Below are 18,328 nucleotides of genomic sequence, written 5' to 3' on the forward strand. Positions count from 1 at the left end.
TACGTACCTTGAGCGATGTATGCTGTTTTTCATCACACTTGCTCGTAAACAGTGTCGTAACATGCAGGCTACCTTGGTTGCAACCCCCCAAATAAAACCCTCGACCTTAATGTGCTTGTCATGAATCATGAAACCCGTGGTTGGTAAATGAGTCATTGCGCGTACAAATTTTGCTGTCATGAAGCCCAAGGTCGGTGAATGAGTCAGTGCCCGTACTGATGGTGCTGCGCGCGCGCGCGCACCTCCTCCCGCAGCTTGGTCGCGCTGTGCAGGAGAGGATGCTGGTGTTGTCCGAGAGCGCAGGCTAAGATATCGGCCATTTTTGTAAAAATAATATTTATTCTTTCACAAATATACAATTTTAGTCGTAAATGTGATGAAAAGCATTGTATGTCGCACGTGCGGTACTGGAATTACGAACATCGACTCATTAAAGCCCCTCAGTCTTCGACTTCGGGTTTTTAATAGAATCTCGTTCATAATTCCTTACTTACCGCCCTTAAAACACAATGTACTATTATACTACGCTTAGGTTACAAAAGTTTTTTTTTGTTTTCGCGGCGGCAAGATAGGTAAATACAGAAAGTAAAGACGATTCGATTTGCAGGTTTCAACTTATTTGCGTGTGAAAGCAAGTAAATGTCTGGCAGTTAAATTAAAATTTCGATATTATGTAAAATTCCGGTGGGGACATTACGTTTTAAACTTTCGTGATTTTCACTCATAATCAAAATACCACAAACGGGACTTATCACGCTAAAACACACGAGTAATATTGATCTCGATGTTTCGGCCACATTATAGTGGCCGTGGTCACGAGTAGACTGAAGTGTAGGGTGTCAAGTCTGCCTAGCAGCTAGTTAGCTTTTTGTGATCAAGTGCGGGTAGTTTGGAGGACTCGCCTGGAGACTTGACACCCTACACTTCATTTTACTCGTGAGCACGGCCACTGTAATGTGGTCGAAACGTCTAAGTAAATATTACTCGGGTGTTTTAGTGTGATAAGACCTGTTTTTGGTATTCCGGTGGGGATTCTCAAAAAAGCGAAAAATTCTCTGGCGTTAAAATGAAATTCAGGTCAGGTTTGAGGTCTTAGCCAAAATTCCAGTGCGAGATTTCAAAAAAATACATCGTTGTCTTCCTAGTTGCATAAAAATAAACGGCCCGAATTTCGCATCTTTAAAATTAATGGTTGAGAAATCGGGATTTTATCGTAATTCTCTGGGGATACCGTGATAAAAAGTAGCCTATGTGTTGTTTTAGACGTCTAGCTAACTACATACACATACACAACAAGCGCTCGTGATCGCGCACACACGCACATACCCACAAACTTAAATACTCATATGTCCTGCCACAGATATTTGCCAAATTTAAGGCTATCTTTTTGTATTTTTTTTAAATCATCAGACTTAATGCTTATTAAAACGGACGAGGCTAGAATTCAATACTTTTTAATTTCCAACATAGAAGGGATACCTACGGTGATAGATAGCATCGTGTATCGCTACGTGCCTCTGGCTTGTAAAGGCTCCAGTCAAGGTAAATAATGTGCTATTAACCTACAGATTCCATCCTATGAGGCACCGATTGAAAGTCCCGTCAGAGACAGAACAAGGAGGAGATCGCGGACGCCGGCACTCGTTATGAAGAGTCGCTCCCGTTCCATAGGATCGAAGGACGGGCTAAATGTTGGGTCAGTGCAACTCTTATACTATGCATAATATCTTAACTGTGTGAGAAATTACGTACCATGTCTGATTTGTTCCTTTACATATTATAGTTGTTCATTCACTAATTGTGTGAAATTGTTGTTGCACAGGGATGAAGCAAGCGATAGTGAGGGGTCGCCGGTGGAATCAAAAAAGATGAATGATTCAATAGATAAAATAAAAACTGACTCCCCCATTGAAAAGTAAGTAATATATTAAATATTACTATTATTGCAAAAGGTATAACTTTAGTACGAATGTATTAAATAACAATGACTGCATTGTGTTACAGGACGCAGAATATTAGTAATCGAAAACGGAGACGTTCCGATGTCCAAGAAGGCACCGTCGCGTCGACTAAAGAAAAGCGTAAGCGAGATGGAAGCGGCGGGAAGGAACAGGATCTTAAAAAAAATGAAACTCAACTAGTGAGTAGTAGCAAAGAGACTAGTCAACCAACGACACCAGCCGGCGACGACAAACTTGTTGAGCCCATGGATACACTTGAGACCCCAGAGTGCCAATCCTCCAACCTTAATGTTCTCCCTTCCTCTAACAAATCGGTCGACAGTCCCAAACTAGACAAAGCTACTGCTAAAAATATATCAGTGAAAGGCAAGGATGATGTCTCACTTCAACCAAACAAAACTCTTCCTAATAATACTCAAATAAAATTTAATGATACAGAGAAAAAAAATTCTACGGAGGCCAATTCATTGCCTCAAAATGTAAGAAACTCTAGAAGCAACAAGTCCCTTAACAATTCTGAGACTATGGAAATTGACATTAGTAGTTCCGATAGCATTTCGTCCAATAAGATAGATAAAACTCCGAACAATCCACCTTGTAAATTGTACTCTAATAGTAATAAAGAGACTGATACACCTATTAAAGTCAATGAGAAAGAAAAGGAACCAGGTCTTATTGAGCTTAACGTAAATAATCTGAACGCAAATGCTAATGAGTCTTCCACGCCAAATAAATTAAACGAAAAAGCGCAGGTACCAGAAACTTCCGCGTTGAAACAGGCAGCTGAAAGTGAAAATGGAACAAAAGTAAAAAATATTGAAAATGATAAAACATCCGAACCTCTTAATAAAAACACTGGAAAAGAAAAACTTACAGAGATAGCCAGTAAGGACAAAGTGAAAGAAAAAACCAAGGGTGCTGTAGCACTGAATATTAAAAATGCACAAAACGAAAAAAATAATGAAACTCGCACACTTGGTAATAAAAAGACTGACAAAGAAGTGTCATCACCTATCACACTCAGTAAAAACGTTGCGAAGGAAAAGTCAGGAGAGATCCACTCCACAGAAAAAACTCCTCGTGTAGATAAAGCGTCGGAAAACATGTCAAATACAATGGATAGTGTTGATAAAGATAAAAGCATTTCAGGAAAGAATACTCCTACACCTAAGGCGGGAACTTCGAAAGGAATAAAATCAAAGGAAGATACAAGCCCAGCGACGACGAGCCGCAAAGCTACTAAAAGTAACGCGAGTCCAGGACCATCGGGGATGCCCACTATCAGTAGTGTTCGGAGTCTGTCCGCGCCCACGCCGCCCACGCCATCCGCGTCATCCGCGACGCCAGCCGCACCTGCTACACCAGCCCGCACCGCTAACACAGCCACTACCGCCAAGACCAAGACGACACAGGTGACTGTCGAAGTTAACGCAGACTCTAGTATATTTACGCCCACTAGCACAGACAATGTGCGTAATATGAAAGAAGCTGTAAATAAACTTCAGAAACTTCGGACTGGCTTCGAACAGCCGCAAGTTGGTCGGGTTGGCGTGCGCGCTTTCGCTCGTATGACGTCTCCTCCCGAGAAACAAGCGAAAACTAGTGACATGCAAATAGAGATAAAAACCGAGCCAATGGATTTCGAAGAGTTGGATGTCACACAAGCGACTACCTCAGTTCTGGATTCTCTGAGACCGCGAGCTACCCCGAGTGTAGCTCCGTCGAACTTGCGCGAAGTGCGAATAAGCAAAGTGGTAGCAAGTCCAACTGTCGCCAAGAAAGTCGTCAAAGCGGCTGATGTTCGGCCGCGCGCTAAAAAGACGTTCCCACAGCCTAAGAAATCAGACGACGGAAGGGCAGAGTTGACTAATAAGAATTCCATGGTGTATATTCCTATCCAGCCGCCGATGTCACAGGCGCCCGTGCGCGCTGCGCTCAAGCCCGCGGCGACTCAGTCCGCGATGCCTGCACCCAGGGCGCCACTAGTTTCTGCGAGTGGTGAGTGGTTTCATTACTAGCACTGCTTCACTTGTATGACTCTTATTGAAATGAAAATGTACTCCTATGTCACGTTATTTAACATCTAATGTATATTTGATGTAGCAGTCGGTATAACGTCGATGGCACCACCGCTGTTGCCGATGGCGCCGCCGCCGCCGCCGCCGCCGGTGTCACTCTCCGCCGCAGCCTCCTCCGCGCCCTCCTCACCCGCCGGCTCCACCATCACGGCCGCAGCGATTATCGGTGGCCCGAGCTTCCCGACTGTGCCGACGACGGTTCACACAGTCCCTTTGATCACGTCTGTCAATGGGCAGTGGACTTTCAGCTTGCAACCTGTGATGTCGGTCGGTGGTGTCGATGTCAGTATGCTTTGATGTTGCACGTTCCTGTCCGCTTTTACTTTACTTTGAACGCATTTTATATAGTAATACGGTATTTGACAACTCCTGATTTTGCCATATCTTAATATTATTATGAAAATATAGATATACAGATAGTTTTTAGCGAAGAGAAAATTTAAATCGGTTGAAAATTGGATTAATAGTGATTTTTTGAAAAATCTATATACCTGTCTCTTTCTCAAACGCTTTTCTCTATGCAGCAAGTATGTCTTTCTCTGTCTAATCTTGAATTTCAAACCTATATAACTTTGTTATTTGTAAAGGTAGCTTAAAAATTGTTTTTCTATTCACTAGTGACGTCCGGATGGCCAAGTGGCTAGAGAACCTGACTACGAAGCTTGAGGTCCCGGGTTCGAATCCCGGCCGGGGCAGATATTTGTATGAATAATACGAATGTTTGTTCTCGGGTCTTGGATGTTTAATATGTATTTAAGTATGTATTTATATATATAAGTATGTTTATCCGTTGCTTAGTATCCATAGTACAAGCTTTGCTTAGTTTGGGACTAGGTCAACTGGTGTCAAGTGTCCCATAATATTATTATTATTATTATTCAATAACAGGCATTGTGTAGTTTTAATTTATAAAACATACAAAATAGTCAAATACCGTATTCTGCTTTATATAAATTGTTTAAAAATTGCTTGTACAGTAATTTGTTTTTAAAATATTGGATGACTGTGCAGAACATAACAACACCGATGGTGAATGGTGTGGGAGAGCGACTAACACCGACGCCAGTGGGTGCCGGGACTCTGACGCCGGCAACGCTGACGCCTGCGGCCATAGCGCCCGCGGGTCTCACGGCGCTGTCACCCGCGCCCGCGCCCGCGCCCGCACCCTCGCCCGCGCCGGGCCTCGCGCTGCCCGCGCTCGTACCGACCAGTTCGCCCTCAGCAGCTGCTGCCAACGCGATCAACAGGACGCCCGATACTTCCATAGGAGAGGTGGTTCACCATAATGTTATTTTCCTAAATACCGCGCAACGCGTGTTCAGTTTAGTTAAAAAAGGTAAAAATTTTGTTAAGTACCTATGCGCTACTTAACAAAAAAAAAACCAAAAGCGAGTCAGACTCGCGCACCGAGAGTGTTGTTAACTTTTTTAGGTATGTCAAAATATACGCTAAACAACCGTATTTATAATTATCTAGTTTTATCAAAGCCCTGATTGACAATTTGAATGGCTTTAGGTTAACAAGATGCTTATACTGTGAAAATTTGATAACGTTAGCTCCTTCTGTTTAGCTGTAAAACATATGTGACAGACGGTTTACCGACAGAGTGACGGACACGAGAGTGAGCTGTCACTCAGTAGTCCTATTACTGAAAGGACTACTTTGGACCCTTCGGGTGCCGAATTCTAAAAAAGGGGTAGATTATAGGTTTAATATGCAGTGTGTTTAACCTCTTCACCGCCCCAGTCATCCAGTCGTGACAGCCAAAGGAATGCCTCACACGCCACGGTCATCTATATATGACCAACATTAAAAAACAAGTTGATTTGTCACTGGTTTTTCTGTGGCGTACAGAGCACGTCACTTCGTTTTTTTGTGGCGGTGAAGAGGTTAAATGTCGGTTGGTGTGTTACAGCCGCCGCGTATGCAGCAGCGGCCGCTGCGCAGCCCTCTGGCCGCCAGCACGCCGGTGGGCGACATGCCGCCGCCCTCCGCCGCCGGCCCGCTCACCGCCAAACTCAACCAAAACTCCGTCAAGGTAACCAACCTCGTACCTAAATCATCTACTTGAGATCAGCCGTGGTGAATTTTAAGAAGCCAAAGGCTAGCGCATATTATACAACTTTTGCATCGACTTAATAAATCTTCCAACAAATCGACTAGTCTTCTTTCAGCAACGTTCGAATCCAGATGCTAAAAACAATGTCACTTAACAATAAAGTTCTAGTTTGTGCTTTGCTTTGCAGACATTTCAAAAGAGATAAAAAAAAAAAGAAAACAGCCGCGGATCGACTGTTTAGTCGATGACATGCGCACATCAATATAATTCAATACAAATAGTGCGCTTGATCGATAGTTACCCAACTTTTTAATCAAAAGCAGATTGATACAGCTATCTGTACATATAGTAAATCTGTTAAAAAAAAATATACCTCGTTGAGTTTCTTGCCGGATTCTTCTCAACAGAGGTTTTTCCGAACCGGTGGTAGATTTTTTTTGACATTCATAAGTGCTTGTTATAGCCTAAATTGAATAAAGATATTTTGACTTTGACTTGACTTTGACTATCGTAGTTACTTGATATTTACTTATTCTATATAGTTATAGAGTAACTATCGAGTTTACAGAACTTATGATTATGATACTTACACAATGCGCTAGCCCTTACCAGAACCCAGCGTTTTTAATATTGGGATTAATTCCTAAATAAAGAAATATATTATTATAAGATGTTTCGTGTGTTTAACAATTAATATTTGGCCATTCAAAAAAAATATAAACGGTACCATTACAGATTCCATAAATTAAGTTTTGCATAGGAACAATTTCACCGTACTTGATTTTTACAGATAGTGGTAACCCGTGTCACCTACGATTACAGTAGGCTGGGTCTGTCCCGTAGGATGATACCTTATAGTGCTTACATTAGGACGTAGTTTTAAGTTATCACCTGACTAGGGCGGTTGGCGTAACGTTGTTGTTTGTGCAGCTGGCAGACTTCTTCCGCACGCTGTTGGAGGACTCGTTGGAGCAGGTGGAGGAGCCGGCGGCGCAGGTCACGGCACTGCGGCTGCAGCTCGAGCAGCTGCGCTGGCAGCACCAGCACGAGCTGGCCGAGCTGCGGCACACGCACGGTAACCTAATTGAAAGCTTGTTCCCAAAAGATAACGTTCTCTTTATTCGTTTATCAAAACAACCGTTCCCAAAACATCCGTTCCCATCAGTAAGTTCTATTTTTTGGCGCAGGTTCCAATCCAAGGCGACACAGACTTGGTTTTAACAGCGTGTATGTATATATTAACAATGTAACATCCTGCACAACTGTATTCCGAGCAAATAAATTCTTTGAATCTTTGAATGGAATATTACAAAATTGTAAAAAAAAAAATTGAAAAATAGAAGATGGCGAGTGACCTCGAGCTCACTGCTTGGCCGAATGATGTGGAGTTGCGCTGGTGTGTGTGAGATGCCGGCCGCACTCACACATGCACGGCGTTAACACCATTCATCAATTTAGTTTTAAATTTTAATCATTATACTGAATGTATGTTAGAAAAAGTAAAATGATCCCTATGATCGTGATAAAGAATGTTTTTATGATTACACTGCACTCTGTTATTGAATTTTTACGTATGGCCAACTACATTATGTATTTTGGTCATACATCTTGTTTGTTATGAGTGTTAATAGTAGTTTAATGAAATTATGATAAAAGTTTGTATAAAAATTAAACGTCACCTCACAAGAAGACTGTCTCCATATAAAACATTTTTTTTTCGAATTTCAATGTTTCTCCTGTTCGTTAATATAGCCCTAATGTGGGTTAATTTATCCTACAGGGTTTTTAGGGTTCCGCACCCAAAGGGTGCCAACGGATCCCTACCTATTACTGGGACTCTGTTGTCTGTCTGTCTGTCTGTACGTCTGTCACGGGGCTCTATCTCATGAGTCGTAATAGTTAGACACTTGAATTTTTCACAGATTATGTACTACTGTAGCGGGTGGCCGCTATAACAACAAATACTAAAAACAAAATAAAATAAATATTTTAGGGGTGGCTCGCATACAACAAACATGATTGTTTTGTCGGTTTTTGCTTAATATTAATAACGGCAACAGGTACACGCTTGAAATATTCACAGAATCTTTAGTTGTATAATCACTTTAAAAATAAATAACTATATTAAAATTTAACAATTATTTAAGGGGGGGCAAACTTGATTTTTTTGCCGTTTTTTTTGCTAATGTCTAATGTTGTATAGATAATGGTACGGAACCCTACGTGCGCGAATCCGACTCGCACTTGGCCGGTTTTTAAGCCAAGTATAATATGGACGATGTTGGTAAGTGAGTGTTTTTTGGCAGAACTGTTGTTGGTGGAGGTGCGCGCGGCGATGGAGAAGGAGCGGGCGCGTGCCGTGGCGGAGGCGCGCCGGCTCGCGCACCAGGAACTCGACGCTGCCGTCAAGCACGCCAAGTCCAAGCAGTGGTGAGCGCTGCGCCCTTGGGTGACACTTTTTCCCGGCCCGGATAATACCGACATGGAAATACCGACCCTGTTTTTCATGTACACGCCCATAGAAGCTCATGTCAGTTTCTATGGGCATGTACACGAAAACCAGAGTCGGTATTATCTGGGCCAGGAAAAAGTGTCACTCCCGCCCTTTACGGCAGTGCCAATTTATGTGCATAGCAACGTTTCGGCATCCCCGCCCCCTCTACAGTGCACTGCCGAAACGGTGCATAACACAAATTGGCACACAGCCCGGCGATAACATCGAATGTACGCCGTGTTTTTCTTGATTTTCATTTATACATCCATCTAATTCTCTCTTGTGATTTGGGCTATATCAATTTTAATTCCTCTGACGATTTTTTTTTCATATGTGTATAAGTTCACAGTCTTTCAATGGTTAAGTCTTAGATGAGTAAATTGTAAAATTTACATGAGTCCTGCCTACTCTATATTATATAATATTAGTGTTATTTTAAACTACTTCAAAAAAAGGAACAACTGATGCAAGAAAATAATACTTACACAATCTATTACCAGCTAAATCCCGGGAAATATATATATTCAAAGGGAGATAAAAAGTAGAATGTATCACTCGGCAGCAAAATATTTTTCTTTTCTTCGGGTGGCGTACTTTGAATTTTCTAGCTGCGCTCACAATTTTACTTCGGAATCCCTCACTGCGCTTAAGATTCTACTGTAAAATCGCTGGTTCTACTTCGCTTGTTCTGATGAAAACATAATTTTGCTCCCTTTTGACACAAGGTGCGCTAACTGCAGCCAGGAGGCGCAGTTCTACTGCTGCTGGAACACGTCGTACTGCGACTATCCGTGCCAACGCGCGCATTGGGCGCAGCACTACGGCTCTTGTACTCAGCAGAGAACATCGGTAATTACCACCTCACTAGTCATATTAGGGTTCCGTACACGAAGTATCTTGTTAATGTCGCCACGCTGTCCGTCTGTCAGTCGCAGGACCGGGGCTCTATCTTGAGTACATACCGTAATAGATAGACAGCTGAATAAATTGTGTATTTCCGATACAGCGAATAATTAAAATAATATGTAATTAACAGGGGTCGGACAAAAAGTGCCGATGACGTCAAACCACTTATAGGATGCTTTCAAATAGTATTTTTGATTTTCATAAACAATTATCACTTATCATTTATCAACCACGTCATTAAACGATATGAAATTTATTTTATTCACTGAATTCCATTGATTTATTTACGATTATTTTGTTACTTCATTAATGCTACTTTGTTACTACATGTCACACGAAACTTCCGTCGAATAGAAAAATAGAAACATCATCTTGTGTGCAAGATTACGTCATTTTTACGTCATCGGCACTTTTTGACCGACCCCTGGTAATTAATGGGGCTCACAAAACGGAAACGTATGAATATTACGTAAAAAAATATTTTTATGGCTAAAAACCATTTCTCACGTGAGCGGTTTTATAGTATGCAGGTTATTTATACCTATTATCATTGCAAATTTTTGATTTGTATGTCTAAACGTTATAGAACATACAAGGTAAGATACGTATTAATTATGTAGTCGTTTTAACCTCAAACTCGGAATGATGTTACATAAGGTTTGAAGGAAATAATTAAATGAAAAAAGCTTTCATTTTGTTGCGATATATGTTTTTTTCGAATGTACTTCCAAGTCGCGCGAAGAGTAACGAGCTATGTTGAGCATCTCACTTCTCCATTACATCTACTGGTCCGAAATTAAAAAATACTAGTTTACATCTATCGATAGCTCTGTCTCGCAGATACATCTACAAACAAAAGTGTGCAACTATGCAAGCAACACATTAATTTACGAATAGAAAACTTTTAGATTAGAGTAATATAAATTTAAGCTTGTGCTCTTTTGGCATTTAATTAGTTTGATTTGATGCGCTTTTAACCAGACTAACAATTTTGTCTAATTATTATGAACTTCTAAAACTGTTATTTTTTTTCTGTTTTAATACCTTTCAATGTCAGCTGTTTAAATCTTAGTAAACATAAGCCAGGTTTAACAAAGTTGATGTGACGATAAAGGTAACAGTCCGATGTTGGCGACCCGACATACGACCGCGACCGGATGAATGCCTTATTGTCTAATGCTCTCGGAATCGCAATCATTTTCATTACTTCTTTTTGCCATAAAGCTTAAAGTTGGAAAGAGACGGAATGCAATTGAGAGCGCTACCTTGTTAGGCAATACGGAGTAGGATCGCGCGACCAACTGCTTAGTATACGTTATGTCAATCCAATTTATGGAAAGTTTAAACAAACCGCTTTCATCAAAATTCTTGTATAAACACCCTCTGGATCGAATCCACATTTATCTATAATTCGTGTCTTTTAACTGGACGTCCAATCACTTTTTTCACCACAATTCACTTGATTTCAATATTCAATTTTCATTTGAAAAATCTTCGTCAATTCTGATGTTATTTCTTGAATGAAACTTGTGTATAATCTGTAGTAGCATAGACTATCGTAGAGATGGTGGAAAATTTGACATTTTAAAAATCGATACTAGATTGAATAATGGATTATTATTTATTTACCAATAAAAAAATAATAACTGCTTTTAAATTGATTAAACAGCCTTTGGAATTAAATCAAGTATTTTAAATAATAAAATAGATAAAATCGATTTACTGAACAGATGGATTATTTTGCAATAGTTTCTAGTTTTCACATTATTAAATGTATGTGGTCGGTGTAATGGCGTCTTTGTTTACCCGTTCTATAAATTGGATTGACATGAACCATATGTATATATTAAGCACTGATGGAAGCAAGCGACCGCGTCGCGCGACTAAGTTCATATTAAGCAGTGGGTCGCGGTCGCCGTTTTCGGAGCGGTGCCGTTAAGTTGAGTGTTGTTGCAGGGCGGTGGCGGCGGCGCGCGCTCCGACCTCGCCTCGCAGACGCCCACAGACGATATCCCAGTGAGACATCACTTACCACAGGTGGCGCAAAACTAATGTCATAATGTGAATGTGCCTTTATTTTTGCAAATGTTTTCAAATGCCATCGAGCTTTGACTGCAAACAAAATTAGTCGACAAGTCTTGAAAGCGTTGAAGAAGAAATTGCTGATGTGGACCCAGTTGTCTTGCGAGCAACAATTCAAAATATAATACGAGCACTATTATGATTTAACTAGTCATTCGAGCTCTATTATTTTGCAATTTGCAATTTTTTTTCACATCTAACAAAATTATAACTAATTCCCATTACGACATTACTTTTGTGCCAATTTGTATATCCGGCCATGCCATGTACAAATAAGCTAAAAGTCAAAAAAAGCTATACCTACAACTGAAAATATTTTTTTTCAAAGTAGGTAGTGATTAAAACTTGCAAGTCCCTATTTAATAATCGTCATGCAGGCTCCGGAACTTGTAAAAGTGCTGCCTACGCTTGGCTAAAATTGTAATATAACAACCGAAAAGCCACCGTATACCATAGTACCCCTTCACAAATATACGCCGGTAGCTCCTTATTAAAATGGTAATATAACTCCAGTATATGCGCATTTATCATATTTTATTTTACAGAAGACAACGGCAGCGCCAACCTTGACGGTGGGCGGCAAAGTGACGAGTCGAATAGTGAATTCAGAACAAACCCAAAAGTCCCCTATTGTAGGTAAGTTGTCAACACATAACTAAATTATTTTCATTATATACTGAACGGCAAGAAACGTGGCTCTCATGACATTTGCAATATGGAACTATCCATACAAATGTTCTCTATGTTTACTTCTTTGTTTGTATTCAATGTTTGACACGCAAAGGATTGTAAATTGAAAACGCGATTGTTTAGTTACTTGTTACATGAGACATGACTGACAGAGTCTTTTAAAACAGAAGCAGAAGCGTATTTAAAAAAGTTCATAGCTGTGAAATATACAGAATTTTCAAAATTTTATGTTAGTCCTTTACTATAAACATTCCAAATGAATGTTGAGAAGAAAAATATCCTAATGCAGTCCAGCTGTGCTAATCAAATGAATTGGCATGGCTTGATGTAATTTGGCGGTGGTTTGCATTGCAGTGAGCGTCATGGACGAGGCGACGCGCGGATCGGGGCACTCTTCGCCACTCCTGGCCAATAAGCAGGTACGCGCAATACTAAACATCCTCACCGAGTTACTACAAAAACTCGGACAACCTAAGATTGTTTTTTTGGAATCTTTTTGTATTTTTTATTTCAATTCCAAATTTTTACTATTACGGTCATCCCGTAAAACCGAAATTGAAAATACAAACTGAAATATAGATGCACAGAAAAAACAGAAAAATAAGACCATCACTGGGAATCGAACCCAGGTCCTCGGTAATCCGTACCGCGTGCTATACCGCTACACCACTGATGGTTTTCTGTGCATCTATATTTCAGTTTGTATTTTCAATTTCGGACAACCTTTCAACAAGTTTAATATTATGTCAGTTGATACACACAAAATTTATCAATGAGTGTTAAAACAGGTCCTTAGAGTTACTATACCCGCAGTCCTTATAATGTTGTAGGTGGCCATGGGTGGCGGGATCACTTACCACCTGGTTACCCTCATGCTCGTTTGCCAGCTATTTATTAAAAAAAAACTCGCGTTGATCTTCTTGGGCCGGGATCACACGTCGCAGTCCTGCACGATTTTTTATCGTACACGTTTTATCGAGTAAGTAGTGGCATTGGCATATAACTTTGTGTAGAACCGTTCACACGTCGTTTATACGTTACTAATTTGATAAAACGTGTACGATAAAAAATTTTGTAGGACTGCGCCGTGTGAACCCAGCCCTAGGTGTATCACTCTATTAGACGTGCCTGTCTGTTAAAAACGCAGTGGAATGTTTGGGTCGTAATGATGAGTTTTTGTTGCAGTTGATGAATAGTGAGGAATGTGGAGCAAAGCGAGTGGTTACGTCGGGCGGGTATCTGATTGTGGGCGCGGCCGCGGGGCCGGTGGTGGCGGCGCCCGCGCCGCGCCGCGCGCCCGCCGCGCCCACGCCCGCGCCCGCGCCCTCCCCGCATATAGATGCCAACAAACAGAACAATTAACAAGACAACCTTAATGCAACTGCAAAACTAAAGTTACAATTTATGCAAAATAACATTGTTTCATAATTGTTTGTGAAGCTGACATTATTAGTTTAACTACCTTTGATTATTTTCCCTTATGCTTAAGTTTCTACTGGTGTCACGTTATAGAACTTCGCTATTAAGAATTATATTCTGTACAGTGTTAGAATAGACGATTTTGGAAAAACATGTAATATAAGCAAACACTTGACTGAAAATTGTGTAAAGAGTAAATTAGCAAATGGAGTGACTTTGAGTGCAGTGCCGCGTTTAAACCAATCCGGCGTGGCGGCACGCGCCGCGCTCCTCAGGCGAAAGTTTTTATACGTATTCGCAACTAAAATCGCCACGGATAGAATTTTGTCTCCAATTAAATTTATGTCACATGTACATTATATCATAAGAGTTTGTTTACACGCGAGTCTAGTGTCGCGTTTTACGCGTGAGTTGCGTGCGTTCATTTCCTCTTTCAATACGTCCATTCGCGGCGACTGTCACGCGGGTATTGAACGCTACATCGAGTTCCCTAGTAGGTACCTAGAGTCGAGGTTCCCGGGTCTATCTGAACTAGTTTACATATTCACTAGTCAAGTTATCAAAAAAGACACTTTTCATTGGTTACGTGGCACGCAGGTTCTATCGGCGGCGACTCTTTGTGTTGGTTGGCATGAGCCAAAGTTAAGTTTTGTTTTCTAGATCACTGTTTGTTTTTTGAATAATGCCGCAGCGTCGGAAATTTGGAATACCTAACAATATAAAATTAGCCTGCGAATTGTGCTTAAATATAAATGAAAAATCAATAAAATTATCTCGTGTAGTTTTATTAATTTGCTTTTTTTTCACTAACTATGTATAGCAATGATTGTAGCTTTACGTACTGCCATGATAATTGTTAAATTTGTAAAGTCTTCTGTAATAATATTCGTTTCTAAATACATGCATATGTACGGGCAAGGAAAATGAATCAAGTAGGTACACGGGAGCAAAATTTTGATCAAAAATATTTGAACTCGCTTCTACGCAGTTAACAATAGAGTCGTCTTCAGATATTTTTGATCTAATGTTTGCTCACAAGTTTATGAACTCGGCTGTACCAGGGTGCAACCTTTGTGCTACTAATGTCACGTGGACATCATATACATTTTCGATTATGAAAAGGTTCCACCCTGGTACGTGATTCAGCTTCCTCAACTGTACCTTCTTTTTTGAATCTGAATACCTTGGATAGTTCTCTAACGTGCTAAAAGTAGATTACAAACATAAGTAACTAACCATAGGTGTGATGCAGATTTAGTTAGGCCATGTTGCCAGAGTTGTCAATATTATTAAGACTGCTATTTTTAAGTTTACTCGAAATACACTGTATTTAGTTAAGTTTTCTGAAAGTAATAGCGGGAATATAAGAATGGTCTGAATTTCAACTTGATGTAGCAACCCTGAAATAGCCGCCTGCGCGTCTCTGCCTGTTGTATAATCTATAAATTATTTAAAAAAAATGAGGAAGACACCTTTACAAATGCTATTACTATTAGACAATACATGTGACCGTTGTAAGCTATGCACTGCTAATGCGACTAGAACGTATATGTATACAAACGGATACATAGTTGTGCTTTTCTTAGTGGATAGATAAACCTTGGGACTCTTTCAGTGGATTTAACGCCGCCATATTCGCCCAGATTGCGGTTTTGTGAACGTTTTACTATAGTTTGATGACGTCCGTGACAGGGGTTGTGTCAAAGTAATATTGATGTGATGATATGCGCCGCGCATTTTGTTCCAAACAGCCAGTCTGGTGCCGTTAATATATGTATGTACATAGATGTCAATGTAAATGTAGTAAGAGTTGAGTTGTTGATTGTGTTTATTCTTTCTACGTTTATCAATCGCATAAATTAATCTAAGTCCGAGCCCTGACTCTAACATCGTGCCTTATACGGCGAGTTTGGGTGTGAATCATTCATTAGAGCAATTGAGAATTGTTAAAAGTTTAAGCTACTTCATTGACTTACAACCTTAAACTATTTTTTAAATCATATTATCTTAGTCGCAAGGCTTTTATTTTATACACAGTTTTTTTATCCAATTATCCAACAACAATCAATAAATTTGTAATTACTGCCAAGTATAACAACATTATCATTTTATATTTTATCAAGCCTTCGTGTGGAGTAAAGTTTAGTCTTTCTTTAAATTTAATTCCATAGAATTTTAATCTTACTATATTAATAATATGAATTGGTAAGTACGAGTATGTACCATTTTATGGTATACCTAAATATAAATAATGAAAAGTAAATCTATGGTTTTTGTTTTCTTGAGGTGAATTGTCAAGTCGCATTAATAGAACTTGTGCAATAAGAGTTTATTTCAACAGCATTGTGTACAGGAATCGTTCCTTGTTTATTTTTATTTGTAAATTATTTAACTTTACTTGCAAGAGTTTTAGTACACCAGGTACCATACCATCTTTTAGGTTTAAATAAAGTACTTGACGAAAATTTGTTGTTTTTTTTTATTAATCTAGCTTAGTATTAATTAAATTAGACTGGCCAACGAAAGCTGTCCCAGACAAACTACGGCAAATTAAACAAAATGAGGCTGACAACAATTGCTGTACGCTGATTAAACGATTGAACTATGTTGATACTTAGATATTTATTTAAATTTTCCAGATATTAAATTATAGGTACTAGAACTAGACTTCAAGCTGCATCAACATTCATTATTAGTAATGTGTGCAAGTTGATGATGCACTTTAGTAGTCCCTAGGTCAATTTTATGACCTTTATCGATGCCCATTTACGTACAGTCCAGACGCATAAATTTTTGGACCATTTTGACAATTGGCATTAAATATGTCTTCTAACATTTTAATTCTAACGTAATCTTATAACATTTTCCATTTTGAGAAAGGTAGGAGGTTGAATTAAAGAAAAAAATAATTATTTAGTATCAAAATTATCCAAGCTGGGCTAGAATGACAATATGATCCGACAATCTCAAAAATGATACCAGAGGCCGTATTACCTAATGATTCTGATGCTCGCGATCGCAACCAAATGACAGATTTCGTATACAAAAACTCATTTGATAGGGATCGCGTGCGTCAGAGAAACGTTAGGCAATACGGCCTTAGATTAAAGTTTCGTAAAAAATGCGTAGACAGTTTTCGCTGGCCAGTTTACCGCCTAAAATTTCAAATGCCTGTTGATCCTTAAGGTAAACGTCCACTTGTCGGTATCGTACGCATCGGACGCATCTCACGCAACGGATATTAGTATTCTTTGTATAGAAACTCATATAAGTGCGTCCACCTGTCCGCATCGTAAGCATCGCACATTTCTATACAAAGCAACAAATCCGATACGTCCGAAGCGTACGATGCGGATAAGTGGACGCCTACCTTAAAGCAGCGTTTCCACCAATAATGTGCGAGGATGTGTAACGAGGAATGTTTTTCATTAGGTATAACCACGAAACAGAAAAAAACTTCTGTTCCGTGGGTATAACCAATAGACCTTAGTGATTTTTATTTATTCTATTCGACATCTATATTTATTTATCTACACCCATATAGTAAATCCTCCAATTTACGTTTAAAAACCATAGATAATGACCAGCATTACGACATTGGATTCTATTACGAACACGGCAGCATCGTAATGTTCATTACGACACCGAAATCGATGTCGTAATGAACATTACTGCACCGAAATCGATATCGTAATGAATATTACCGCACCGGAGCGGTGGCGGGGAATCATTTTCGGGCGCATTAGCTCGTGGGGCAGACATAGTTCTGCTTGCAATGCAGGTCATTCTCAATGGTTCTTGAATGATAGAGGATTTAATATATGGATGTAGATAAACTAATGTACGCACGCAACTGTAAGTTGCATTGTGTGTGCATAAACTACTATTTTTTATGTATGACAACGTATAACTTTCAACAGAATACTCCGATTTTGATTTAAAAAAACATTGGAAAGGGTTCCCATATAGATTTGGAAGAAAAATTCCAACCCTCAGCGTACAAGGGATGATTAAATCACTCACTAATTGAAAGTATGACCACGCATAACTTTTAATTTAACAGAGTAGTCCGATTTTGATAATCCTTTTTTATTGAATAGGGTATATATACCTTGAAGTTGGTCCCATATAAATTTGGAAAAAAATCCTACCCTAAGGGTGACAAAAATTACAAAATATTTTTTTTAACAAAAAATTAAATCAAGTCCTTAGCGGCTCATGCGAGGTAGATTACCCAACGATGCTGATATATGAATTAATTTATTCTATTTGCCGCAATTCTACTTATTGCGTATTGGCTGTAGGCACTATTCATGCTAGCCTAGCTCCTGGAGCCCTTGGAGGAAGTCTAAAATGGCCATGGATTTTACTTGGCAACGAGTTTGTACCATTCTTTGGCAAGGACACTACCACTAGTGTCGTTTAGCATTGACGACGACGACACTACCAAGCCTATACAGTCAACACAGCAAAGGTCTGAAATATAATTCCTTTTTCATCATCATCCCAGCCTATATACTTCCCACTGCTGGGCACAGGCCTCCTCTCAGAATGAGAGGGCTTGGGCAGTAGTTCCCACGCGGGTCCAGTGCGGATTGGATCACACTCACCATTAAATTGCTTCGCAGGTTTCCTTACG

The 18,328-nt window shown here is 39.7% G+C and overlaps 1 protein-coding gene across 5 annotated transcripts in view; it reads left to right on the forward strand.

Moving 5' to 3' along the window:
- The window catches only part of LOC141430013 (uncharacterized), a 33,069-nt gene extending 16,915 nt beyond the window's left edge, over positions 1-16,154 (forward strand). Inside the window, exons 9-21 of one of the 5 annotated variants that reach the window (XM_074090552.1) lie at positions 1,569-1,696; positions 1,823-1,915; positions 2,005-3,959; positions 4,065-4,321; positions 5,051-5,311; positions 5,955-6,077; positions 7,029-7,173; positions 8,405-8,528; positions 9,318-9,441; positions 11,455-11,535; positions 12,126-12,216; positions 12,625-12,689; positions 13,456-16,154. In XM_074090552.1, the coding sequence (XP_073946653.1) occupies positions 1,569-1,696; positions 1,823-1,915; positions 2,005-3,959; positions 4,065-4,321; positions 5,051-5,311; positions 5,955-6,077; positions 7,029-7,173; positions 8,405-8,528; positions 9,318-9,441; positions 11,455-11,535; positions 12,126-12,216; positions 12,625-12,689; positions 13,456-13,632 (3,624 nt within the window). In that variant the 3' untranslated portion in view covers positions 13,633-16,154. The remainder of the gene's footprint in view (positions 1-1,568; positions 1,697-1,822; positions 1,916-2,004; positions 3,960-4,064; positions 4,322-5,050; positions 5,312-5,954; positions 6,078-7,028; positions 7,174-8,404; positions 8,529-9,317; positions 9,442-11,454; positions 11,536-12,125; positions 12,217-12,624; positions 12,690-13,455) is intronic. The other 4 variants (XM_074090573.1, XM_074090568.1, XM_074090561.1 and 1 more) reach the window with 4 other exon arrangements.
- The last annotated feature ends 2,174 nt before the right edge of the window (positions 16,155-18,328 follow it).

Source organism: Choristoneura fumiferana, chromosome Z (genome assembly GCF_025370935.1).
Source record: "Choristoneura fumiferana chromosome Z, NRCan_CFum_1, whole genome shotgun sequence".
Lineage (NCBI taxonomy): Eukaryota > Metazoa > Arthropoda > Insecta > Lepidoptera > Tortricidae > Choristoneura > Choristoneura fumiferana.